Below are 26,913 nucleotides of genomic sequence, written 5' to 3'. Positions count from 1 at the left end.
GAGAGGAAGATTACATCACCTCTGCATATTGGAGTTTATTTTAGTAAGAAGAGGAGTAAAATTAGCAGGTGCAAGTTCTATATATGAATGGGTCACGTTGACACCAAGATATCTGAATCCCAATGGGCTAAATTTAAAGGGCAAATCTGGTGATGATCTGAGAGCACATGCAGCAGAATTAATTGGGAAACACTCGCTTTTCTGTAAATTTAATTTATAGCCTGACAGGGAACAGAACTTCTCTAAAATGCTCAAAACCAAATGAAGGGAAAATATGGGATCAGACACATATAATAACAAACCATCAGCATACAACGATAGTTTGTGTTCAATCCCTTCACGAGTAATCCCTCTACACAATGGGGCTGACCTTAAATTAATAGACAATGGGTCAATTGCAATGGCAAATAGCATAAGGGACGGCCCTGTCGGATACCTCGTCCAAGAGTGAAATACTCAGTGTCATTAGTATGGATGCTGGCTTTGGGAGATGTGGAAAGAAGGCGAATCCAGGAAATTAATTTATCACCAAATCCAAATTTCTTTAGTACGGCAAACAAATAATCCCTCTCCACTCTATCAAATGCTGTTTCGGCATCTGAAGAAATGACAATCTCAGGAAGTTCAGACGAATACTTAGAATAAATTAAATTGAAAAGTGTGTGGGTATTAAAAAACAATTGACGCCCTTTTATAAAGCCATTTTGCTTTTCTGATGTTATAGTCGGCAGCACATTTTCCAGACGGGATGCTATAACTTTAGCCAGCACTTTTACATCAGCATTAAGCAATGATTGTAGCCTATAAGAACCGCACTGCAGCGGGTCCCTGTACTTTTTTAAAAGGAGAACTATTAAAGCTTCCGTGAGGGTTGGTGGTAGAGACCCACATGTTAGGGATTCGTTAAACATGGATGAAAGTAATGGTGCCAATTTTGCAATACATTTCTTGTAAAAGTCAGCCGGGAACCCATCTGGGCCTGGAGCTTTGTTAGACTGCATCGATTTAATTGACTTGCGTCAAGAGAGAGGGGCAAGTCTAGCTTTGTAGCAGTATCAAAATCAATAACAGGATTTGCACTGTTTTAAATACCTGGCAGGTGTGATCAAGATCATTAGCTCCACCTGCCAGGTGAGCAGAATGACATGTCTGGATGCAGAACACCAGCAGCAGACATATCAACTTATTTGAAATTTGCTACACAGGACCAAAAAAGTCAAAATCCTTGGAGGATTTTTATTCAGGATGATCCAGAGTGATGATCCAGAGTGATCTACCATAGTTCACACAAACACGGGTGCATATTTATCATCTTTGCTTTTTATCATTAATCAAGCTTCGTCAGTGTTAATTAAAAATAAATCCTAATAATAGAGCACACATTTGATTTACATTTATAGCAGTTTTAAAGGAAAGAAAATGTTAATGTACTATATTTAATCTCTGAGTTTGTAAGAATTAGTTTATTTTATTGCTCCTTACTGGATTGGAAAACAAGAAAAAGGTCCAGATGAAAGAGTATAAGCCATAGGACTGCAACCTGCGGCTCTGGAGACACTTATGGCTCTTTTACCCATCCATTGTGGCTCTCTAGTTAAATACAAATAAAGTAATAGTATTTTTTTTTCAAGTAAGGGGTTACTAAATGAACATTTATGTAATTAAGATTAGTTTAGTTTAAACATTTATGTCTGAGGTGCAACTCGAAGATAAACCATGTAAAGGTTTTTACATCCCTGCTGACTTGAAGAGGTCTTGTTTGATCTTTGGCTTCCTCCATAGTACACCAATTTCAAATACTAAGCAAAACTTTGGTAAAAGGTTTATTAGTTTAAAAACACACATTATCTTACACTGGGATGATCCGGTTTGGCACAAGGTGTCTTTTATTTTGAAAGGGTATCATATAAGCTTCTGTCAAACGTAAAAAATAATTTCACAATTTGAGAAAATGCTAGTTTCTTTTAATAGTTCTGTTTTTATTCATGGCACAAAAGAAACATAACTTAGATTTATTATTAAAAAATATATTGTAATTAATACACAGCAGTGTCAAAATAACACTATGCGGCTCCTGCTGAGTTTTAATCAGTAGAAAACAAGCCCAAATGGTTCTTTTACTGTTGAGGGTTGCAGACCTGTGGTATATGCAATATGACAGTGTGATGTTTGCTGAACAAAGTGGCCACAAAAAATGTGTGAAAACAAACACCCAACCCTCTTCAAAATAATTCAGAGATCCAAGTCCAACAGAGCAGATTCATTTGTTTGCTGGGCTTCCCACTTCGATCATTTTTCGGTTTATTGTTCAGCGTTTCCAGTGGTCTTTTAATTGTGGTTATGCCACTTTTAGCCAAAATCAGGAAATCTGTGTCGTTTCTTGGATATAGTTTCTGCAGGGCAGCAGGAGTTTATTAGAAATTCACCTTTGAATTGTGGGCGAGACCATTGGCACGAAGTAAGCCTCTGTGGATATATCCCATCATCCATCTGTTTACACTCGCTTACAGTCCCTCACACCCCCGACCTAACAATACTGTTGGAACAAAAATGGTGAGCAATGTCGAAGCTATCCAGCCGTGCAGTTTTGATCCAGAAAAACAAAGATGTTCCTGGATCCATTTGTCTGCATGTGGATGCATCGGAAAGGAGCAGAGCAGGGAGCTTGTTGTCGGCCCAGCACATGTTACATAACAAATAAGCACTTTTTCTGCTTTTTTTTGTCTTCTCCTAATTCACTTAAACTTAATTTTTTTTTAATTTATGTCCTCTGTTGTCAGAAAAACGCCACAAGAACATGTTAAAAATACCAAAAACACAATTTTCCTTTAACAAATCCAAGCACAGATGTTAACACTTTAGTGAAGCTTGATGTCGAGGTGGGCTGCACGGTGGCGCGGTGGTTAGCGCTCTTGCCTCACAGCGAGAAGGCCTCGGTTCAAATCCCAGCTGGGGGATTTGGGACCTTTCTGTGTGGAGTTTGCATGTTCTCCCCTTGCATGCGTGGGTTTTCACCGGGGACTCCGGCTTCCTCCCACCATCCAAAAACATGCTTCATAGGTTAATTGGTGACTCTAAATTGCCCCTAGGTGTGAATGTGAGAATGTAATTGCCCCTGAATATGTGTGATTGAGGCCCTGAGACAGACTGGCGACCTGTCCAGGGTAAACCCCGCCTTCGCCCATCAGTAACCAAGATAGGCTCCGGCACCCCCGCAACCCCGAAAGGGAAGAAGCGGATAAGGAGATGAATGAATGAATGATGACGAGGCCCAGGCTGCTGTTGCTCAAAGAGTAACTAGTGTTGTGATGGGGTTGTGTTGCAGTACCTTCCTGCACGCAGAGCAACATGAAGAGTCTGCCTTTCAGGACAGTGGAGATCAGCAGTGCCGACAACTCCAGCTCTGATGGTGAGATTCTAACAATGAGAAGCACGTGTGGAGGTTCGATTAACATACTTATGCCTTTATGCTGACCATCCCGTACTAAAAGAGTCAATCCATGTTTTGTAGCAGCAAAGGAAAACCTGGCTCTTCTTCTTCGCCGTGTGAAGGACTCAAAGACGAACGTCAGGAAGGCAGCGCTGCAGGTGCTTTGCTGTTTTTGTTTTTGATTAAAGGTCAACCCTTGTGGTCAAATCTACAGCCCTAACCAACTGTTTTCTAGCACTCCATTCTGCTTGCTTCTGCTGAGCTGACTGGAGTGATTCTACATTCTGAACACACTTCATCATCGGCAAGCATTGCAGGGAAAGCTGGCAAAAAGTTGTCTTTTTGGTTTTTGATGACCAGAGTTGCTCAGATCTGCTAGAACTGATCATCTTCACCCTGTAGAAACTTTCTGGACTGTGTTCCTGATGTGTGGTTCTTTCCACGGTGCTTAGGCCTTGTTGGGTCTCCTGAAGCATGACGTGGTTCCGCCAACCTGGGAGAATCTGGAAACTCTGTCAGAGCGAACCAGAGACCCAGCTGTGTCTGTGAGGAAGAAGGCTTTGCAGTGTGTTGAAGAGCTGCTCAGTGTGAGTCATACCCAGAAACTCTGATAACTCTGAAAACACATACATTTTTACAATAACTGAGATTATGCAAAATCTACTTTTCTGCCAATGTATGCTTGGTTTGGTTGTTTCTTTGTAAAAAGGGAAAAAGCTGGTATGACCATCTACCAGTTGTCCCCAACTAAGAGTAGTTTACTCCAGTATGAAATAAAAAAATAAATGGTTGAAAATATCCTCTCAAGTCCTGAGTAACAGTTTAAACATGTATAGTTGTAATATGTGTAAGTTCTGGTAATTTTGGATTTTTAGATTTAAAATTAGCAACATTTCAACAAAACACTAGCCACCATTTTAACAGTTTTATATGGTTACAATGCTTTTACTGTTTAGGATAAATCTGTGATGCACAACATTGTTTTCCAAAAGGCTAAAGTCTTTCAAACATGCTGGATGAAATCAAATATTTAAACTTTAGTTTCTTTTTGTGAAAACATTTATCTTTTTTTTCTTAACATTTTAAGTGGTAAATAAGTGTTGTAATCCCACCACACACCACAGCTGCTTTAGTGAACAGTCATGCAATGCTGGGCATTGTTTAGTTCACTGATTTACTGTTGGACATCTCCATGCAGTTGCTTTTTATAAAATTATCTTATGTATTGTGCATCCCTAGTCTGAGGTAAGTACATTTTATTAGGAAGTAAAAGTCTTAAAGGAATACAACCAACTGTAGCTGAGTAAAAGTGCTGGATTCTCATCTGTAATCTACTCAAATAAAAGTATGGGTCTGTAAAACTAGCTAAAGTTGGGAAAAAAGTTGCTGTAATAAACGTAAGTTGTTACTGTTCATCTCTGAAAATGGCATCTGCGTGTCCTCTCACTACCAGGCCAAAGCAGAGTGCAGCACAGTCCAGAAGGTGTGGCTGCAGGGTGTGCTGCCAGCAGTGGTGGACTCTGAAAGCTCAGTCCAGGAGAAGGCATTGGATGCTCTGGAAAAAGTGCTGCTCAGTCAAATCAAACCGTACTCTGCCAGCCATCACATGGATACAAATCAGAGGCTTACATGGGACCTGCTTGGGTTGTTGTCCCATGAATGCAGAAACCTGAGGTGAGATCTGTTCTTTTGGCATTACCGAGTTAAAGGAAAATCTACATCACACTTTAGTGGTTACTACATGAAATCCAAAAAACAAAAATGAAACCAGCTGCAGCTATTTCAACCTCTCAAGACCTGGCATCCATATGCTTGGACATCACATTTTGGGTCGTGTTACCATGATAATAGTTTGTTCTGCTTAATTGGGCCACGTGACTATGTATGGTTAGCTCAAATATTAGCTTGGGTCTTAGGGACTTCAGCCTCGTACAGGCCGGTTCATAAATATACTGTCTGACATTAAACTGGTCTTGAAAAAAACTGAGAATCACTGCTCTACAAGACCTTCATTATTAAAAACTGCTTCATCTGAAAATGTGTTGAAACTCTGAAAGCTTTTTAACTTGTTAATGTTTGCATATAAATTTGAAAAATTAGGCACAATTAATGCAATTTTGTTTTGAATTTTCCAAAAAACTAAAGAAATTATAATATTCTTTGGTTTGGCACAGAGAGACTAACGCCTACAATCAAGGTGCCTTAATAGAATCATCCTAAGGTCCCACTAAGTTTGGCTTGTGACCTATTTTCAAAGCATTCCAAGCTATCTTTTAATTATGATTATGCTTTTTAAGCCAAAAAAAAGTGTTTTCTAGGACGTGGTTTCTGCAGAGCGGCAGGAGTTAACCAGACATTCACCCTTTGAATTTTGGGCGAGACTGTCGATTTGGCATGAGCCTGCCTTCCTTTTGTTGTGGAAAATTATTGGAATCCGATGAAGGAGCAGACAACCTTTCAAGTTAAACACAAATATTTAATAACAATTCAGTTTAATGTACGTGGATCAGACGTACAGAGAAGCCTCTCTTTGAGGGTTCTGTCTGAATGGAATAGATACTTGGCTTTTATAGGTTTCAACTGAAACTCTCTGTTTGCATATGCCTTAGAGTCATGGGTTGTCTTACAGGAGTGGAGATTTCCGGTCAAGAGTCTTATACAGAAGCGGGACTTTCCGGTCAAGGGGTTGTCTAACACAGAAACCCACATTCCAATCATGGGTTGCCCAACACAGAAACTGCATCTCAATCATGAGCCGCCCAGCACAGAAACCCACATTCCAACAGAGGTTTAGAGCCTCAATCATAAGTTACATATAAATCAATGTAGAAACAAATGCTAATCAAAATATTTCTATTACATTTTCCCATGATCCTTTTCTTTGCACTCTCTCCTGCTATCTAACAGCCTTCACGCCTCCAATCTAACATTAGCGGTGCAACAAAAATGGTGATCAATATCAGAGCTATCCAGCCGTACAGTTTAGATCCAAACTCCAACTCAGACGAGTGAAACAATAACGCTCATGGGTCTGCAAGTGGATGCATCAGAATGGGAGCGGGGAGCTTGTGTCCTGCTGATGGTAGCTGATACGTAACAACTACAGCCTTTTTTTTAACGACTTCTTCTCATCTGCTCCTGATTCACAATGATTTCAACAAAGAAATAATCAGAAATGCAATTTTGAGCTTAAATTTTTTTAGAAATGTCCTACATCAGAAAAACACTAAGAACATGTTAAAAAAGGCAAAAACTCAGTTTTCATTGGAGTGGGTCATTAGGATCACATTCACTCTTTTTACCAGGAAAAGGGAGGCAGATTCTAACTGTAATGTTTTCTTTGTTCTAGCCGTTATTTCAACAGAACCTTCACCATTTGGTCCAAGCAGAACAAGTTCACGCCAGCTTTCATCACTAACCTGATGTCACACTTTAAGGCCGATCATGCTGCAGGAGCCTGGCTGCTGCTTTCCAAAGTCGCCACTTCATGTCCCAAACTCCCATGTGGTAAAATCCTGGACTCGTGGGATGCATTGATCAAGTGAGCAGGACTTCTACTGAAAGCATTCACACAGACATTTTGGTTCTGGTCATTTTTGATCATCTAATTGTGTCTGTTTAAATACCCACAAATCTACTTTATCGTCTTGCAGGTCAAGGGATGTGGATGTGACAACCTTCTGTCACATCCTATCTGTTGTGGGAGACATCGCTGTTCATTTAAACAATGATACCAAGAAGAGGATAGTTGGTAAATAAATGTGGAAAGGACATTTTGGAAAAGATCACTATAAAAAGCTGGAAAATGATAAGTCTCCCTCACTTGACCTTGCTTTTTTCTTTCAGTGGACCTAATGTCTTTGTTGAAGAGTTTCACTTTGTCTCTAGAGCTGATCAGTGCAGCTGTGCAGACTCTTTATCAGCTTGGCTGTCAGGAGAGCATCAAACAGACCCAGGTTTGGAAACAAACCTTACACTTCTTTTTATTTCTTAAATATCCATTCATTGTTTTGAACTTTTCTAACAAGACTTGTTCAAACAGGGATTTATGGATCCCTCTTTTTACCCTTGCATTATAACAACACCCCAGCCTGATATGTTATCAGTTTTTAAGGTTCATAGGAGTTTTACATTTCTTGCATAGCAAAATGTGTAGTTAGATTTTTTTTGTCAAACTGTTAAAAGCTGAACATCTAAAGACTTGTCCTTGACTTTCTTCTGGTCCTTTGGGTTTCTTGTCTTCAGGCTTTTCTAGACGAGCACTGTGGCGAGCTCTTGTCTATTTGTGAAGCTTATTTATCCGCTGTCATCCTGAATGAAAATGGAGCCCAGGACTTTGATGAAGAACTGATGGTGAGCAGGCCTTTCCTTCTGAATACACTACACCCCTGACATTACAAGTCAGTGATCACTTCTCTTTAACACCTGAGGCATCGTCTCTGACGCTTAAACTCAAAACTTTAATATACGTGTTAACAATGAATAAAAATACAGTAAGTCAGTTTCACTCGGTTTGAAAAAGTAATCTTCCACAGAAGAAAATCAAAAATGAAAATGAGTCCACCAAAGTGCGTTTACCAGAATGGGTCTGTTTATCTGCTGGACATTCTCTGAATATTCTGGAGATTTGTAAAATGCTTCATTGAGATCAAATGTTTTGTACTGTCAGCTAAAGAACGCCATTATAGTAGCTACATAGTTCAGTTGCTAACCACTAAAAAAAGAAGACTAAAGTTATACGTTTGGCTTTTCACTCCTCACAGCTGGACTTTGTTTGACTTTTTATTTTAGTGATTTTCAACCTTTTCTTTTCTTAAGGTTCACTATTTCCTTGATAAAGATCCCAACACAAAGAAGGGTGTTTTTTTTATGATCTTTCATATTCCAAACTAGTCGGTATGAAACCTGCTCCTGTGTGGATGAACACGAAGCTGATATCCTGATAAACATTAATGTCTTTAGACCAATTGGGTGAAATTCAATCATTTTTCTCGGCACACCTAATGATGTCTAATAGGACACTAGTGTACAGCAGCACACTGTTTGTGAACCACCACTCTAAAAGACCCTTTTTTTCCTGTACAGTCTTTATTCAGGAAAATATTTTACAAATGTGGGCAAAATGTGTTTTAAATATGAATTATTTGTCTGTCAAATCAGAAAAAGCCTTACTCATCCTGTCAGAAGGATCAAACTTGAAATGTTTTATATTTTTCAGATAAAGCATCTCCATACTCTGGGTGTGACATCACTTCAATGTCCGGCAAAAGTCAGCAAGAAGACTGTTCTGTTGGTGGAATCTGTGCTGACGGCAGATTCTGACAACCTGCCAGGTGTGGAGAAGAGCAGACGTGGTTTAAAAGCCACAAGATTTTCTTTTTTGGATTCCTTAATGGTGTTTGGTTAAAAAAAACATGGATAATGGAAAACTCGTCTGGGTTAATGCAAATATGTCTTGAAACAATATTTATTAGAATTAAGTTTGGAACTTTGTACATAGAAGTAAAAATTCAAACAAAAAGAACATATCCCTGTACATTATTTAATGAAGATAAACTTTCTTCATAATGCAGAAGATGCACAAATTTCTCACAGTTTGTAAAAACACATTTTAATGTAAATATGCTTTTTGAAAATACTTAATACATTCTTATACATTATATTTTTTTAGCTCATTGAAGGTTTGAGTGTTTGCTAGTGATTTATAAAGTGAGGTGGTGAACAAAGTGCACCAATCCAATTTTTGAATCAAAGTATAAATTTTATTTTTGAATGTTACTAATAAAAATTGTGTTTGAATGAAAGTGTTGCACCCATAAAATATTATTTAAGTCCACAAACTAACTTGAGGAAGTGCTTTAGTGTTTATACTACCCTTACAAAATGTAATATCATACTTTTTAATGCACAGATATTTCACTTACCACACTAGTGTGCAATTGATCACATTGTTTTTTTTCAGGCATGTGTAGCTTCAAAAAAATGTAAATAGCAACAGAAACCCAAATAAAAAGTAATCCTGAAGAAAATGGGGGGCAGTATGACCTGATTAAGAACCTTTTTTAAGGTATTCATTTAATTTAGTTTTTAGTTCAGTCTATGAGGTATAATCAATCTGATTGTATTGTGCGTTATTAGAGACATTCAGTTTTAAATACACATTTTTGTATTTATGCACTTTTGTATCACAGTCATCTTTGAATTGTGGTTGCAACATTTTTGGTCGGCTGAGGTTTTGGAACAGCCAGTCTGAGTTTATTAGTTTCAATTGTAAAATATTTCCTTTTAACATGTCTTTTGTGTGTATCTTAAGATTTATTTTGCTCATTGAGGTGTCCATGGTAAAACTGTGAAGAAATCAAACCTCTTTCACTTTCTTTACATTATTGTTTACTGGACAGATTGCCAGAACGATGTCCCACCTTCACTGCCTCTGTCTCAGTTCCAAGTCAACTCTTTACCCCCCCGGATCAAAGCCCACGGAGTCTTGACTTTTGGTAAAGTGTTTTTCCTGAGAACCGTTTGCTTCTCTTCATGTTCGTGTTGTCATGGTGTGTTTGCGGTCTGTGTGGTTCAGGGAAGTTGTGTCTGCAGCGGGAGGAGCTCGTCCACAAGTATCTGCCGGTTTTTGCCAGAGAGCTGGAGGTCGGCAAAGAGGTCGCTGTGCGTAACAACGTTGTGGTGGTCATGTGTGATCTTTGTGTTCGATACACCAACATTGTGGACCATTACATCCCTGACATCTCTGCCTGTCTACGAGACGACGAGGCCGTCATCAGGGAGCAGACTCTGATCATGCTCACTAACCTGCTGCAGGTGAGTCCTGCTCTGTCCACTCACTTGTAGGGTTGCCTCTGAAACTATCTACTCACAATAAGTTAGGGATATAGTTTTGATCATCAACACTTAGATCATGTGCCCTGCATGTGTACCTCTAGCATACACACCTTATGGATCAATAAAGCCACTACACGTCTCATTTGGATGCTTAGATGCTGCACAACTCTCTGCTACAATCTGGTGTGTTTTTTTTTAAAACAAGTTTCCAGCAAATTCCTCAATTTTTGCAATTTTTCAAGAAATTCTTCTCACTCTATGTGCATTGTGCACTCTCTGCAAATTATGCAATTTTGGTATCAAAACGTTAAAAAAAAGTTTTGGACATTCATGCTTGTACTTTTGGTATTCACACCTTTTAATCATTTTAAAAATTTACAGAATTTTTGCAATTTTTCAAGAAATATTTTTTTGTGCACTTTCTTTAAATTCTGCCACTTTAAGTCCATTAACAACTTTAGCAACATGCTCTGCTTCAGCTGGTCCCAGACATGCTCTATGGGGTTCAGGTCAGAGGTCATAGCTGGCCATATCAGAAGAGAGACTCTCACTTCCTGAAGTCCAGCGGTGACAATTTTGGTACCATGTGGATGAGCATTACCATCCATGAACAAAAATTGAGGGAGCTGGTTTTACCATATCTTCAGAATTTAAAACCTTCTCACTGTGTGAGAAACTTGGGGATACTTTTTGATTCTGAGCTAAATTTATCCCACATATTAAAAATGATGTTAAGACAGGATTTTATCACCTTAAAAACATTGGCAGAGTCCGCCCATTCCTCTCTCTTGCCAGCACAGAGGTATGACTCCTCGCAGACCCTGAGGTCCTCTGGTGCTGAACTTTTACTTGTTCCTAAGGTGAGGACCAAAACCTTTGCGGGGCATTTCGTTCCACCTCTATGGTCCTCGCCTCTGGAACAGCCTGCCGGAGAGTCTCAGAGCCGCAGACACCGTAGAGGTTTTTAAGAAGAGGCTCGAGACCAGTGGGGGTTCTACACTGAATCACTGCTGTCACCTCTTCTACTCTTTGTTCTCTCTCATTCTCTTCATTCATCAACTCTTCAAAGTATTCTTTCCATCTTTCTATTACACCACTGACACCTGTCACCACATTACCATTCCTATCCTTGATCACCCTAACCTGCTGCATGTCCTTCCCATCTCGATCTCTCTGCCTTGCTAGTCTGTACAGGTCAGTCTCTCCCTCTTTACCAGGGTTAATTTTGACAGAGAATTTTAATTTAGTTTTAGTCATAGTCTTTTGACTAAAATAGGGTTTAATTTTAGTCGCAATTTAGTCATGTTGATTCTATTAATTTTAGTCAAATTTTAGTCGACTAAATTACAGTAGATATTTAGTCGACTAAATTACGGAAGTTATTTAGTCAACAAAAATATAGAATAAAGGTAAAGCATTTTAATTAAATTGACACAGTATGATCATATGAATAACACGCAAAGATTTTACTAATTTGTAAAAAAACATTTTACTTCACTTTGCTTTTCAAACTTGTCATTTCTGTGAATTCAGCTTCAACAACTTAAAACACATTAAAAGAAAAAATAGATATATAATTTATATGGCTGTCAGATTTGTCGCGTTAAAAGCGAGTTGATTTGACATGTGCATGACGTCGACAATTTTTTTGACGCATTAATCGCGGATTTTCTCATACGTGCCTTTCCATACCGCGCACAGGCGTCCCTCATCGCCCTCCAACTGACCGGCTGCTCTCACTAGATCACGAGCGGGTCTCCAACCACTGGGCTGCTAGCTAGAACCGGCCCGGCGCTAGGACCTGGAGAGCTCCTGCACCCTAACCAGGCTCCGGTTCACGTCCAGTACCACGTCTGGTGGTACCGGCTCGCGTCTGGCGCCGTGTCCCGAGAGCTGCGGACCCCCGACGTTCCGAACAGCAAGCGCACCGGGGGACGTTTTAAATGTAGTTTAAACAACGCCAGTTATTTGTAGATGAAAAGATAAATCTCATCTTTGAGTGTGTGGCCCGTCCCTCTTTCGCCGCGCGAAAATATGCAAAATATCCCAAAGTTCTGGAGGTTTAAGCATGATCCAGCCCCAGCATAGCTGTCTGTCTGCCGGCATATTCATGGCGTGAGCTCCGCTGGACACGTCGGTGCATCGAGCTGCAGCCAGAGAACGCGGCGGCAGTAACAGACTGTCAAACTATCCACAGTGTATCCCGCTTTTCTCAGTCTTTAATGTTTTAAAAAACAAAAGTTCATTGGAAATGATAAATCTCTATTTCATTTATTACTGTAGTTAAGAGGAGGAAAAGATTTGGTCCTGACAAAAAATTAACATGAAAGTGTTATGGAAATTTTATTTTTGATGTTTTTTTATTTTATTTTACTGAACGTTGATTGAAGTTTAGAATTTAAAATGCCCTTCACTTGCACTTGGGCTTTTGTTAGGCATTTTATGTTACAGCCATTTGTTGTTAAGAAAGTTTATCTCAATACAATGTTACAAAATAAAGTATTTCTGATGAAAACTATTAATTTTGCCATTCTTGTTTTCATAATTAATGTAGAACTGCTAAATTCCACAAAGCACACTTTTTTTTCCTAAAAAAAAGGCCACATATTAATTTGCGATTAATCGCGAGTTAACTATGGACAATGCGATTAATCTCGATTAAAAATTGTAATCGCCTGACAGCTAGCTCTAATAATTATATAATTATAATACCATCCCATTTCCAATAAAAAAGTGTTTATTTACACGTAATTTTCAAAAAATGTGCAGCCAGTACTAAACTTTTTTCTTGGTCACACAGACCCACAGGAAAGGGGTTAAGGTTTATGGTTACGGTTAGGGTTAAACAAGCAAATGTTTTCTGAGTGCGGCTGTCTCTGCAGCTCACGGCTCCACCAGGGGATGGTCAAATGTGGAGAACACATTTACACATTTAGGAGCGTGACAGTTAATGGGACTTTAACTTAAAAGTTTAATTTTAAATACATGCGGCCAACAAAAGAAATCCAGCCTTGGACAAACTTAAAATGCAGCAACGGGATCCTGGCTGCACGTATTACATGTGAACAAAACGTGAATTTCCATCACATTCTGTGCTGGGTACATGTAAATGTGTATAAATAACATCAGCCTCATTATAAATGTCTGAACATAAAAGAAAAAAAAACTTGTATTGAGGTGGTAGTCACGTGTAAAAATGCATAAAAAAAACATTCACTAGGGAGTAAGCTGTCCAGGACACCTGTGAGCATGTTATATGTAGCATGTGTGTGGTGTACTGTACTACCACCAGCAGCCGATAGAGGGCGCTGTTGTCATTAAAACGGTGACTGCTTGTGGATCTGAAGAATCAGTGGAGCTGCTAGCGCTTGGAAATACACAACATTGATTTATAACTTTACAAACGTCATGCTAAAACATTAAAGCCAGACTTACATTTAAATGTAAACCTCTGTGCTTCAGAGCTTCACCCGCGTGAAGAAAAGCACTTCTCCCCCGCGCAGTACTGGCGTTAGTTAGCTTGGCGAGAGAAACCCCTTAAAACAACCATGTCAGATAATCCAACTCTTTAAAATGCCACGACAGTTAGAAGGGTAGAGGGAGAATTCAGATTCAGTCCAATACACTAGAAATAATCCTGTTTGCATCTTTACCTTTGCGTGGATTTCAGGGTGGATTGTCTGCAAACGTCGCTTCAGGTTTGTTGTGTTTTTGCCTGTCTCCCTGATCACATTAGCTGTAGTTATCCAGTCATCTGGGAGTACCTCCTGACCACCCAGAGCCTGTTTCAACTGTTTCTTAAAAGTCATGCAACAATCTTCTTTTTTCAGCTTCCACCAGTTTGTCCTCTTCTCTGCCTTTGCCCTCTCTTTCTTCATCTTCTTCACCACCAGAGTCATTCTACACACCACCATCCTGTGCTGTCTGGAAACACTCTCACCAACCACTACTTTACAGTCACTGATCTCCTTCAGATTACACCGTCTACACAAGATGTAGTCTATCTGTGTGCTTCTACCTCCACTCTTATAGGTCACTCTATGTTCCTGTCTCTTCTCAAAGAATGTATTCACTATCGCCATTTCCATCTTTTTTGCAAAATCAACCACCATCTGTCCTTCTACATTCCTCTCCTGGATACCAAACCTGCCCATCACCTCCTCATCACCTCGGTTTCCTGCACCAACATGACCATTGAAATCTGCACCAATGACAACTCTCTCATTTCCAGGGATGCTCATCATCACTTCATCAAGATCCAACCAGAACTTCTCCTTCTCTTCCAGCTCACATCCTACCTGTGGGGCATACCCACTAACAACATTGAACATGACACCCTCCATTTCTATCTTCAGACTCATCACTCTATCTGACACTCTTTTTACCTCCACAACACTCCTAACAAACTCCTCCTTTAGGATAACTCCTACTCCATTTCTCTTCCCATCTCCACCATGATAGAACAACTTGAACCCTGCTCCTAAACTTCTAGCCTTGCTACCTTTCCACCTGGTCTCCTGGACACACAGTATGTCTACCTTTCTCCTCTGCATCATGTCCACTAACTCTCTACCCTTTCCTGTCATAGTTCCAACATTCAAAGTCCCAACTCTCAGTCCAACACTAGTGACTTTCCTCTTCTCTCTCTCCCTACGAACCCGCCTTCCTCCTCTCCTTCTTCCACCAACAGTAGTCCAATTTCCACCGGCACCCTGTCGGTGAACAGCACCGATGGCGGTCGTTGTTAACCCTCGACCGATCCGGTATGGATTTCGTAGGTCTGATTCGCATATTTGATTTGGCAAGATTTTACGTCGGATGCTCTTCCTGACACAACCCTCTGTATTTATCCGGGCTTGGGACCGGCACAATGAGACCCTGGCTTGGGCCCCCACGTGGCTACATTACAATCAGATGTAGACTAAGGTACAATTTAGAGACACCGATCAAAATATGAGGCATGTTTGTGGACTGTGTGAGGACACTGAGTGCCTGGAGGAAAACCCACAGAGAACATGCAAGCTCTTGAGTTGGAACGGGAGGAGGAACAGTGAAGCTCCCATGTAGGCATCCTGTGTGAAGACCTGTGTCAGGGCCGCACAGAGAAGTGGCTGCGGGCCAGACGGATGATTGGCGAGTACAAATGCGTAGGAAGCAATAGTGGTTATAGGAATGAGCGGTATGGGCCGCTGCGTGGGGCGGTTATTCAAAGGAGCTGCTAGCTCAGCACTTCATGGTGGAAAAAAAAAGTCTGCGCCACTGATGTTTTTCTATTATCTGTTATATCTTAGCCGGCAGGGGTGTGTTCACCTTTTGTCTAAATGCCTAAAAACATAGTGGTGCGGGTTCAGTCTTTTTCTCCGCTGCTCCTCCACAGTGGGGAGGGGCGGGGCTCCCCGTGCGCTCTCTCCACCTGCTCCTCAGGTGAGAACACACAGGAGACAGAGCGGCCGCGAGCGAAAAGGTCCGAGCTGTGTCTGTATTTTTCTAAAGTAGACACAGATAACAATCTGTTTATAATGTTACATAACACGGATTGCAAGCGCGGGAACAGCAGTAACCTTTCCAAACACCGCGATGAACACACCAGATTTTAGCTGAGTCGTGTGCAGCATCTGACTGTCCAAATGAGAAGTCCAGCTGTGTTATTTATCCAACAGGTGTGTATGCTAGCAGTACACACGTGGAGCATGTGACGAAAGTGTTGATCATCAAAGAAAAGTGCGGTAAATTTTGTTCACAGGTTTTTTGATCACTTGCTGTTGGTTGTGAATTAGGGCCGGGAATCACTGGGTACCTCACGATACGATGCAATACATGGCTCACAATATCGATAATATCGCAATACTGCGATAATTGGTAAAAATCCTCTCTAATAACCAACATTATTTAGAAGAGCACATATTTTTTATGAAAATATATTCTCATTTTTTTTCGCTTAAACACAATCATAATTAACAACTTGTCTTATTTTGTACAACAAATTATAGACACTTTTGTGCTACGTTGCTGAATTCAGTAATACTATGTCATTGACAAGCATTAACACCAATTGAATAGGGATTATCTGTCAGATTCAATGTTAACAATAGTAAACATGAACAGCAGTGACACTACTTAGTGCAGAATTGTTGTAAACAACACAACAAAAATTTAATAATTCAAGTGGTGACAGTTCCAAAGGAACGTCAAACCAAAGGATGATGAATATGTTTTACAGCCTCTGTCAAGTGTTGACAAATTGACAAATAGAAGGCTAATTTACTCAGACCGTCACTTGAGATTATTTTTCCAATCTTTTTCCATGTGGTCAGTCAACATTCAGTAGGTAAAAATCCTTAAACACACACAATAATGGCAATACATATTTACAAATTCTACTACAGAATAGCAATAAACAACTTTAATCAATAATAATTTATAAAATTTTAAGTGCTTCAATTAACTAGCAACCTCCCTATTTTACAGTGAATTCATGTGCTTTATTTTAATTACATTTTTATTTAAATTCATACATCAAATCCTACTTTTTTATTTAAGAATGTCTTTAAATTAACATTAGCAAAAAGTTATTAGATTCATTTGAAAACTTCACACCATAAATTTACCAAAGTTACACCGTACACCAGCAGGTTAAACAATGAAGTGCATGAAAACGAAAATTACGACCGGTACCTGAAGTACACACAAATACTTACGAAGCACGTGCCTGGTTGCCACAGCGCACCGATCAAACAGGAAATAAGCGATCGTGGTCATTCTAGCTCTCAGACAAAGTCACTTCTTACCGGCTGCCTCTTCAACAGATAGATGATAATTGCGCACAGGTAGACATGCTTCACACATGTGCTACCGAGGCTGTATCTCACCGGTGGTTTTTCCTGAATGAAAGGCGTGCGTCGACATTAAATGTCTGACGCAATGCACCCACAGTTCCACCTCAGACGCTCAGTGCAACAGCCTCTTCAAAAGATAATAAGATCGATATTTGGCGAGAACCCATCTAGAATCGATCGCAGGACTAAATATTGCGATATATCGCAATATTGATATTTTGGCACACCCCTATTGCAAATGGTTTGTCTGTAAACCCTAGTACTCTCACATTTGGTAGCTGTGAGGCGTTTGCTAAGCCAAGTCTGAGGTCAGTAGGGCTGTGGATCATTGCTTAGGAGGCGATCCGATTTGATTCACAAATCAAGCTCAACGATTCACGAATGGAACCACGATTCTTATTTTTTAATATGTTTATTGCTATGTGTATGTCTATTTATTGGATGGATAAAAAAAATAAATTATTTGTATTAAATCATCATTTATACATTAATTTAGAACAGGAGATCAGAATGAACAAAACTGATAAAAAAAAACTCAAAGATTCAGATATAAAGAAATTTTGTTTGTCATTTTAGAATAAAAATCACTGCTGTTTTGGATCATTTAACAGCAAAATCTGAAAATGTTCTCCACAGTTTTATACCCTCAAAGTTCTTCAATATTTTACGTTCTTAGTTTTACATATTGGTGCAAAGCCCGTATGAAAAAAGAATCAGCTGATTCACGTTGATGACATCCGCTTTTCAGCAGCACGAGGCTGTTTCTTCAGAATAAACTGGAGTTTCGTTAATTGCGTCAAATGTTGAAGAGTTACCATAGTCAAAAGAATGTAAACACTGGAGCTAAAGCTCCGATGTTAAAGCTAATTCATTGTTTCAGAAGTTATGCCTGTGAGCGGAAGTTCAGTCTCAGTTTCTGAACAGAAAAAAGCTCTTGCTAGTTTTACTTTGAAAACCGGAAGCTTCACCGTCACGAAGATGTGTTTACTTCTGTTGGCAGTACCGCGGCTCTTTGTTTTAGTTCGTAAACTTAAAATCCTACATTAATCTGCATTTCAGAGCAAAAGTACATCGTTCCCAGATGATATTTTGATCACATTTTACTACAATTTACTACATTTATAAAGATCGCAAATCAGCTATCTTGGACGTCGCCAATATCTGTACTCGAATTTTCGGGAGCAAATTGCAAGTACCCAAGCACCCGGATACACGTTACAGGCCTAGAGGTCAGAGGTCATTAGATCCAGGAGTGGAACCACAACCATGACCAGAACCTGTCATAAACTATACCTGTACTTCTGTGTCTACAAGTCATCTGATGACACTTTGAGACTCGCCAAGTTCACCTGCAAAATCTGACTGACTGCTACCAACCAGAAGGTGCTCTGACCAGGTGCTGCTGCTTGTCTTATAAGTGACATCATTTGTTCATGTCTGTTTGAATGATGAACTTGGAATTACTTACTGACAAAATCAGCTTTTTATAGAATGTCGACATTGATGCCTCTTTGAAAGGGTTTTTATTTTAAAATTGTTTGGTTTTTGGCCCTAACAAGTATGACGCTCTGAATACAGTCATACCACTATGTGGAAAACGCAAAACGAGGTGTTTCTGTCACCGCAATACTGTCATCCCCCTGTTCTGAAAATCTGTTAGGTCAAATGATGGAGTAGTATTTATACATTTCTCATACATTTACTGAGTGATTTCAGCTTCTCTATCTTTAATCTTCTTGTCTGAACTGCTTGACGTTGAGTGCAGCTCTGTATCAAGAAACAGGAGCCGAGCCCCAGCTGAAGGCTGTGGGAATCTGATAAAAGCAGGAACTTGAAGAAACCGTCATCAACCCTTGTGTACTGGAAGATAGAGAACAATACATCAGTGATGGTAAAAACCGGTCTGCAGCTGATACCTCCAGAACTGTAGACCTCATGAAATTAGGGAACGCCCTGAACTAATCAAAAGGAAAGGTTCAGCAGAAAGCGCTTCAGAGAGAAGTGGAGACTGAACGCTCTCTGTCCGCTCTCTTTCATTCATCTACTTGTTCGCTTCGTCCCTTTCGGGGTCCCGGGGGTGCCGGAGCCTAACCTGGCTACTGATGGGCAAAGGCGGGGTTCACCCTGGACAGGTCTCCAGTCTGTCTCAGGGCCTCAATTACACAGACATACACACCTAGGGGCAAATTAGAGTCACCAATTAACCTATGAAGCATGTTTTTGGATGGTGGGAGGAAGCTGGAGTCCCCGGTGAAAACCCACGCATGCACGGGGAGACACACGCAGAACATGCACATGCAACATGCAACTCTACACAGAAAGGTCTTTTCAGATTCCCCCAGCTGGGATTTGAACCGGGGCCTTCTTGCTGTGAGGCAAGAGTGCTAACCACTGACCACCGTGAAGCCGTTGTTTCAGCCTAGCATAAAACAAACACTGTTTCTGGCATCCACTGAGGTTTTCATAATAGTCCTGATTTATTGTGAGTATTTTATACTCCAAGTTTTTGTTATAACACAAACATATGTCTCAACATTTTCTCTGAAGCAGGGGTAAAAAAGATGGGTAAAAAAACATGAAACTAAGATGTTCTTAATATTTTACATGTCTTTTGAGATAAAAAAAATAAAAATAAAAAACATGTTGCTTCTAACAGTTTGTTTTAGCAAAATTACGTCTGAAATGCTCTTGGGTTTACAGATGGATTTCAGTCAATTAGTTCTGTCAGAATGTCCTCAAATAACTTTGCTCTTTGCAGGAGGAGTTTGTCAAATGGAAGGGCTCCTTATTCTTCCGCTTCATGATGGCACTCGTCGACCCAGTCCCTGCTATTGCCAGGTATGTGACCTGTCAGGTGACTAGAAGGTACACGCAGTACGCTTCACTGTCGAGATTTTATTCCTCATTGTGTCAAATCTTTCAAAAAAATACAGAAAAGCATAATTTTTAGATAAAATGAAAGATAAAATCAAGTTTAAAATCAATATTATAAATTTACATTACAAATATCAGAAGAAAATGAAATGAAAGAAGCATGTCTTCTGGAAAGTATTAGTCCTTTGAGCATAAAGAGATCGGGGGCAAGAGATCTTGTGGGTTTTTTTTGTTTGTTTTTTTTCTTTCCCCCAGTTTTTAAGAACCTAAATCTAAAACCCACCAAATGACTGGTACGGTCTCACCACACACTCTGCTGACAGATAAAAACGCACACGGATGGCTTAGCGCGGTGTCTCTAATGTAACAAAAAGTTGGTAACAGCAGTAACTACGCTAAAATACATCAGATTCTAGTAGAGAGTTGCACAGCCTCTGACCGTCCAAATGAAATTTCTAGCGTGTTATTGATCCAACAGGTGTGTATTCTAGTGGTACACACGTGGAGCACATGACTAAAGTGTTGATTATCAAAGAAAAATCCAGGAAATTTAATAAAAGGAGGGGGAAATGAGTATGGATACCAGCACTGTAAAAAGCAAAGATCAGATGATATTAACAGGCTGAAAGTTCATTTTGTGCCTCAATTATAAATAAAATTAAGCATTATGAGTTTTTATTTCCACATTTATAGCTCTCTGAAGTGAGAACAGTATTTGATATACTCTGCATTTTGGTTCTTAAGTGGAGCTTTGTTTATTAGTTATCTAAAAATGTATGTAATTGTTGTAAAGACACGTTAGTATTTATTATTTTATTTAAAAATTGGAAAGAACGGTAAATTAAAATATTATGTTTTAAAATGTTCTAAAAAAAGGTTTTGAAGACAATAAACATATTAGTGTTAAAACCTTGTTATATATCATAGATTACGAAGGTAATATATTGATTATTGCAATGATTATCATATCGAGACACCATTGGTATCATGAGTCATGTATCATGAATCACATCATAGCATGATTTACCCTGAGATTCCCCAGCCCTTTTCCTGATGGATACTTTCTGTTTAATGAAGCATCACCACATGACAGATTTGGTTTTCTAAAACTAGTGCTGCCACCATGATGAACAGAAACAGAAAAACCAGTAAAATGACCCAGATGCGCATGGAAAGCCTTCTTTCATTAGAAAATCTTTTTGTAACAACGAGCTTCACTCAGATAAACCACTCTGTTTTCATTAGAGACATTTCCTCCAAGATAAACTTGAGTTCTTCTTTTTTTAGTTTGTGTGAGTACTGTCTACTCCACCTGCTGCTCAAGAAGAACCCAGAAATGTTCAGTCAGCACTTCATTGAGTGCATCTTCCACTTCAACTCCTACAACAAACACAAGTCCTACAATAAGTTCCCTCAGACTGAGAGGTAGGAAGATCTCACTTCCATACGAAAAGTGATGGTCATTGTGCGTGTAAAGTATGGATGTGGATGCTGGGTAATTACTCTGAAGCCTTCTTCTGAATCCTTACAGGGAAAAAGTTCTGTTCTCCCTGAAAGGAGCTCAGCACCGCGAGAAGCGCTTTCGGATCTATCGCTTCCTGTTGGAGCACTTCACAGATGCACAGCGCTTCAACACCTCCAACAAGATCAACCAGACTGTTTTAGGTCAGCACACCCAAACACAAAGGGAGGGGGGACTTGTCTGGTGGGGGTTCACGTCTTCTTGAGCAGCAGCAGTCAGTTTCTTTACTTTTTCCCATCCCAGCATGCTTTGCTGATGAGGAGCTGCCTCTGGATGCAGACGGTGCTGAGATTTTATCTGAGACATTTACCATCTTGAGCCTAAAGGAAATGAAGCTTCAAGCTACATCTGCTGGAGGTGCTGCAGGAGAAGAACCAGAGGAGGAGAACATGGCCAGGGCTGTCCTGCAGGCTGCACAGAAGAAGGTGATGTCACAGGTAAGCAGCTCTGAATGCTTTAAAAAGTGTCTTAAGAATGACTAAGGACTGTTAGAGGTACCTATTTGATATTTTTTTGTTTAGTAATTACATTTCAGATGAGCTGATTCAGATCCTCTTTTTTTAATTCAAAGGTCCAGAAGAAGGCTTTCGTTGAGAACACCATTCCCTTAGTCATCAGCCTGAAGAACCTGCTGGAGCAGAGAAGATCTCCTGTCCTCAAAGACCTCATGGCCTACCTGCAGGTGACACCAGACTTTCTTTCAATTTGGAGAACTTTCAAAAATAATAACTTGACTTATAAAAAACTTCAATAGATAGCAACAAAGGAATGGATGGTAAATTTAAAACAGTAACATGTAGTTGCATGAAATTTGAACACATGAAGAAACACACACTGCATCCTCTTTAAGACCCACTCTGATCAACATTTTGATTTTAGAATGTTCTTATGGCCTTTTTTGATGATGGAGGAGATGTATGCAGAAACAGAAGTTTAAAAACTAGAATTTCTGAGTATTTCTTTAATCCTCACTTAAACTTGTTCATTTGTTTATTTGTTTGTTTATTTGGAACCCCATTAGCTTCCACAAAGTGGTTGCTAGTCTTCCTGGGGTCCATAAGCATAAAATGCACACATTTTCATAAATCTTCATCCATCTTCATACATTTTCACCCAAACACTATCGTAGAGGTTCATCTTTGTTTTTCTATTCCTTCCTTTCTGCTTCTTAACATTCTTAAATTATGGACCACAAATTTGCACACATGGACAACTAGTGAAGTAACACTGTAACATAGCTGTGTTGCTCCTCCTTCAATCAATCAGTCAATCAATCAAATTTTATTTATAAAAAAAGCGCTTCTCATACTTCGCGCAGCTCGAAGCGCTTTAGATTAAAAACAAAAAACTTATACAAAAAGAAAATCTTCACTCCCCCCACCCCCACCCCCCAACACATACAACCCATGTTCTCACACACAATGAATATTTATAAAAATGACTTATAAATAAGAATTGTAAAATAAACTTAAGGCTTGGCTCTGCTGTGAGGAAACAGTATTGAGGATTCTATCATACCAGGACCAGCTCAGTCAAAGGAACATCGCCATGGCACCCACCCAGACCGGGACACCAACGGAGTCCACTCCACAGCTGTGAGGCTGCAGTGCAGGACTCCAGCCGCCCCAGTAAGGGCGAGAATCACGGCAACGACCCCAGACCAAGCAGACAAGCCCTGATATGATAGAACCCACAGGAAACACTGGGTTTAAAATCATAGTAAAATGTTTAAATAAGAGACATAAAATATTGTTGAAAATATTAATACATTCACAAAATAAAATAAAATAATAAATAAGATAATAAATGAAAATAATAACATATTAAAACTACTAAAACAAATAAATAGGGACATAAGGTCAACTAAAAGCAGCATTAAAAAGGTGCGTCTTGAGCCTCTTCTTAAAAACCTCTACGGTCTCTGCGGCCCTGAGACTCTCCGGCAGGCTGTTCCAGAGGCGAGGACCATAATGAGAGAACGAAGCTTCACCATGTGTTTTGGTCCTCACCTTAGGAACCACTAGCAGGCCGGTGCCGGAGGACCTCAGGGTCCGCGAGGGTTCATACTTTAAAAGAAGATCACTTAAATAAGAAGGCCCAAGACCATAAAAACATTTATAAACCATTAAAAGAATCTTAAAATCAATCCTGAAACGCACAGGGAGCCAATGCAGCGATTTTAAAACTGGTGTAATGTGTTCCCGCCCCCTGGTCCTCGTCAGAACTTGTGCCGCCGAGTTCTGTAATAATTGTAAATTTGTAAGAGATTTTTGAGGTAAACCAGAGAGCAGGGCATTACAATAATCTAAACGACTAAAAATAAAAGCATGAGTCAGCACCTCTGTGCTGGCAAGAGAGAGGAATGGGCGGACTCTGGCGATATTTTTAAGATGATAAAATCCTGTCTTAACGACATTTTTAATATGAGGAATAAAATTCAGCTCAGAGTCTAAAAGAACGCCCAGGTTTCTCACACAGTGAGAAGGATTAAAATTCTGAAGACGAGTTAAAATTCTCTCTCTCTTGTCTTCAGGACCGATGATTAAAACTTCTGTTTTGTCCTGGTTGAGCTGAAGGAAGTTCTCTGCCATCCATGACTTGATGTCTAAAATACAATTTAAAAGAGTATTTAAAGGTTCAAGGTCATCAGGAGACACGGCGATGTAAAGTTGAGTATCATCAGCATAGCTGTGAAAGTCAACGCCGTGTCTCCTGATGACATCCCCAAGAGGCAACATGTACAAGTTAAAAAGAATGGGACCTAAAATTGACCCTTGGGGAACCCCACAACTTATGTTATGGATTCTTGAGGAGCATGTATCCATACTTACATAAAAGTGTCGATCTGTAAGGTAAGAATAAAACCACTTAAGAACATTTCCAGAGAGGCCCACTAGACTCCTAAGTCTATTTAATAAAATCTGGTGATCTACTGTATCAAAGGCGGCACTAAGATCCAGCAGCACCAGAACAGAGAGTTTCTGTGAATCTAAATTAATTCTAAGATCATTAACGATCTTTAAAAGAGCCGTCTCTGTACTGTGGTTCATTCTAAAACCAGACTGATATTTTTCTAAAATATTTTTGTTATTTAAAAACTCATGAAGTTGAGTAGCGACACTTTTTTCTATAATTTTACTTAAAAATGGTAAGTTGGATACAGGTCTGTAGTTATCCAGAGTATTTGGATCTAAACTGCTCTTCTTCAGAAGGGGCCTCACCACCGCCGTCTTACAGGCAGAGGGGAAGACACCCGTCTGAAGAGAGCAGTTCACTATGTTTAAAAGCTCTGACTCAAAGAATCCATAAAATGTTTTAAAAAGTGAAGCGGGAATGGGATCTAAAAGGCAGGTTTTGGTGTTTACTTGGGATAAAACTCGACCAAGCATTTCCACATCAACCAGGACAAAACTCCCCAGTGTTTCCTCAGGTAAAACCAATGCTGGTGATCTGTTAGAACCAGAGTATTGCACAGGTGAAAGACTCTATCTTATAGCATTGATTTTACCCATGAAGTGGTCTGCGAAGTCCTCACATGCAGCATTGGACGATGGCATGGAGGACTTATTAAAACCTTTTTTTATTAAAATATCTATTGTTTTAAAAAGAACTTTGGGGTTGTTCTCCTTCCATCTTTATTGACCATGCAAACAACATATGAATCCCATCAACATGAGTCAATGGGTCTTCCCCCTCTAGTGTTCACACAATGCACAGGTTTCAGATCAAAACAGGCACTGCTCAAACATTTATTGTGTCTGATGGGAGTTAGCAGAATAGAAATTGGCAAACAAAAATGAACTAAACAGAAAAAGATTCCTAAAATGGCACTGACACGCATTACCTCCACACTGGCTCACAGTTAAATGCACGATCCTTTATATGCTTTTTAAAAGTCAGCCACAACCTCAGGAGTCTCCTCCAGTTACTCTGCCCTCCCCCACATCCAAACATAAACTTCATTTTACTTTCTAAAGCCAATGTTTAAATTTCATCTGTTCACAGCTCTTTCATTGATTATCAAATGTTTATTACTGCTTTATTATGTGTTTTAATCTTCTTGTTACTCTTTTGTCTTTCTGTTGTCCAGTGTCCTTGGCATGTCTAAAGGGGCCTTTTTAAAAATGAGTTATTATAATGAAGGATTCAGACCTGCAGCTGAATTTGAAATAGAAAGGCTCCTGAAGACTCTTCTGTGCACAAAAACCATAGTAGATTATTGCAAGACAACGAGATGTTTGAAGTGTTTTAAAGCTTTGTGACTAAAGACTTTTGTACAAAATGAATTTTTAATTCTGCTCTGCCAATGTAAGACAGTAAATAAATGAGACGTGATGTTGCTTTGAATCAACTGAGACTCTGAGACAGTTTTCTGAAGCCTTGCCTTCTCATATGGAGGAAACTGCACTACAGTTTATTTCCCTGTCATTTTGTTTCACATGTTTTATGTTTGTAGATCTCATTTTAATTTTCAGGTTATTTGTTTCAGACCAGACCAGGATTGTTCTGCCTTTTGCAGTTTTAAATATAGTATTTCTGTGTATTTTTATGGAGCCTTTCTATGGCAGAACAGTCATTCATGTCATTTCCAGGTGATGATGCAGGGATACCGCAATGAGGTGAAGGAGTTTTTCTCTGGAGACGAGCAACTGGCAGCGGAAGTGGAATTCGCTCTGAAGACAATGGAAAAGGAAAAGGAGATGCAGGAACAGATGGAGAACTGCAGCCTGAGAGAAGAAAGAGCAAAACCACCAACCGCACAGGTCAGAACTTTATCTGACAAAACGGAGACTGGTGAAGGAAAAGATGGAAAGTAACAGTACAGTGTTCCCTTGTTTATCGCAGTGATGCGCTCTAAAAATAACTGGAGACGTAATCAAAATGGAGGTGTTTTAAGGCTGTACAACTCCTCACTACACACTGTATCCACTTTTCTCAGACAGACATAAACATATTCATAATTTTCCCTCTTGTTTATACCTCAAAGTTCAAACCTTAAAATTAAGTCCATCATTACAGAATGAAAGGAAAGATCTGACTGTGATGGAAGAGTTGTGTATTTGTGGCTAACTGAACATGTTTTGTAAAGGACAGACGGACCACAGGAGATTGAATTACAGCCAATCAGGACGCAGTTCACAGTGTGCAACGAGTAGCCAAATACTTGGACATTTGTGATTTGTTCCCAAAAATATGAGTATAAATATTTGTGATGTCTGAGATCGGCGATTTGTCATCTTTATAAATCTGATGGAAAGTAACAAAAAATACACTAACAAAATACAAATGTTATTACTTCTCTTTTTTATGACTTAAACTTTATTCGTTTTCCAAAGACAGAATACAGCACTGAGAAACAGTTCAATGTGGAAAAAACAGAAAACAACCACCCCATATTTTCAAAACTCCCAAGT

At 39.5% G+C, this 26,913-nt stretch overlaps 1 protein-coding gene across 1 annotated transcript in view; it reads left to right on the top strand.

The window, feature by feature from the left end:
- Positions 1–26,913, top strand: part of LOC112144626 (condensin-2 complex subunit D3) — a gene marked incomplete at its 5' end in the record, with an annotated part of 44,311 nt that overhangs the window by 3,890 nt on the left and 13,508 nt on the right. Inside the window, 17 exon segments of the mRNA XM_024269252.1 lie at positions 3,326–3,409; positions 3,512–3,588; positions 3,883–4,017; positions 4,884–5,104; positions 6,780–6,971; positions 7,084–7,181; positions 7,277–7,386; positions 7,676–7,783; positions 8,649–8,763; positions 9,832–9,927; positions 10,008–10,246; positions 19,862–19,941; positions 21,265–21,402; positions 21,509–21,642; positions 21,743–21,936; positions 22,071–22,181; positions 26,092–26,262. Coding sequence (XP_024125020.1) covers positions 3,326–3,409; positions 3,512–3,588; positions 3,883–4,017; positions 4,884–5,104; positions 6,780–6,971; positions 7,084–7,181; positions 7,277–7,386; positions 7,676–7,783; positions 8,649–8,763; positions 9,832–9,927; positions 10,008–10,246; positions 19,862–19,941; positions 21,265–21,402; positions 21,509–21,642; positions 21,743–21,936; positions 22,071–22,181; positions 26,092–26,262 — 2,303 coding nt within the window.

This window comes from Oryzias melastigma, linkage group LG5 (assembly GCF_002922805.2).
Source record: "Oryzias melastigma strain HK-1 linkage group LG5, ASM292280v2, whole genome shotgun sequence".
Lineage (NCBI taxonomy): Eukaryota > Metazoa > Chordata > Actinopteri > Beloniformes > Adrianichthyidae > Oryzias > Oryzias melastigma.
The sequence above is the reverse complement of the archived record's forward strand: the minus strand, read 5'-3'. Positions and strand labels throughout refer to the sequence as shown.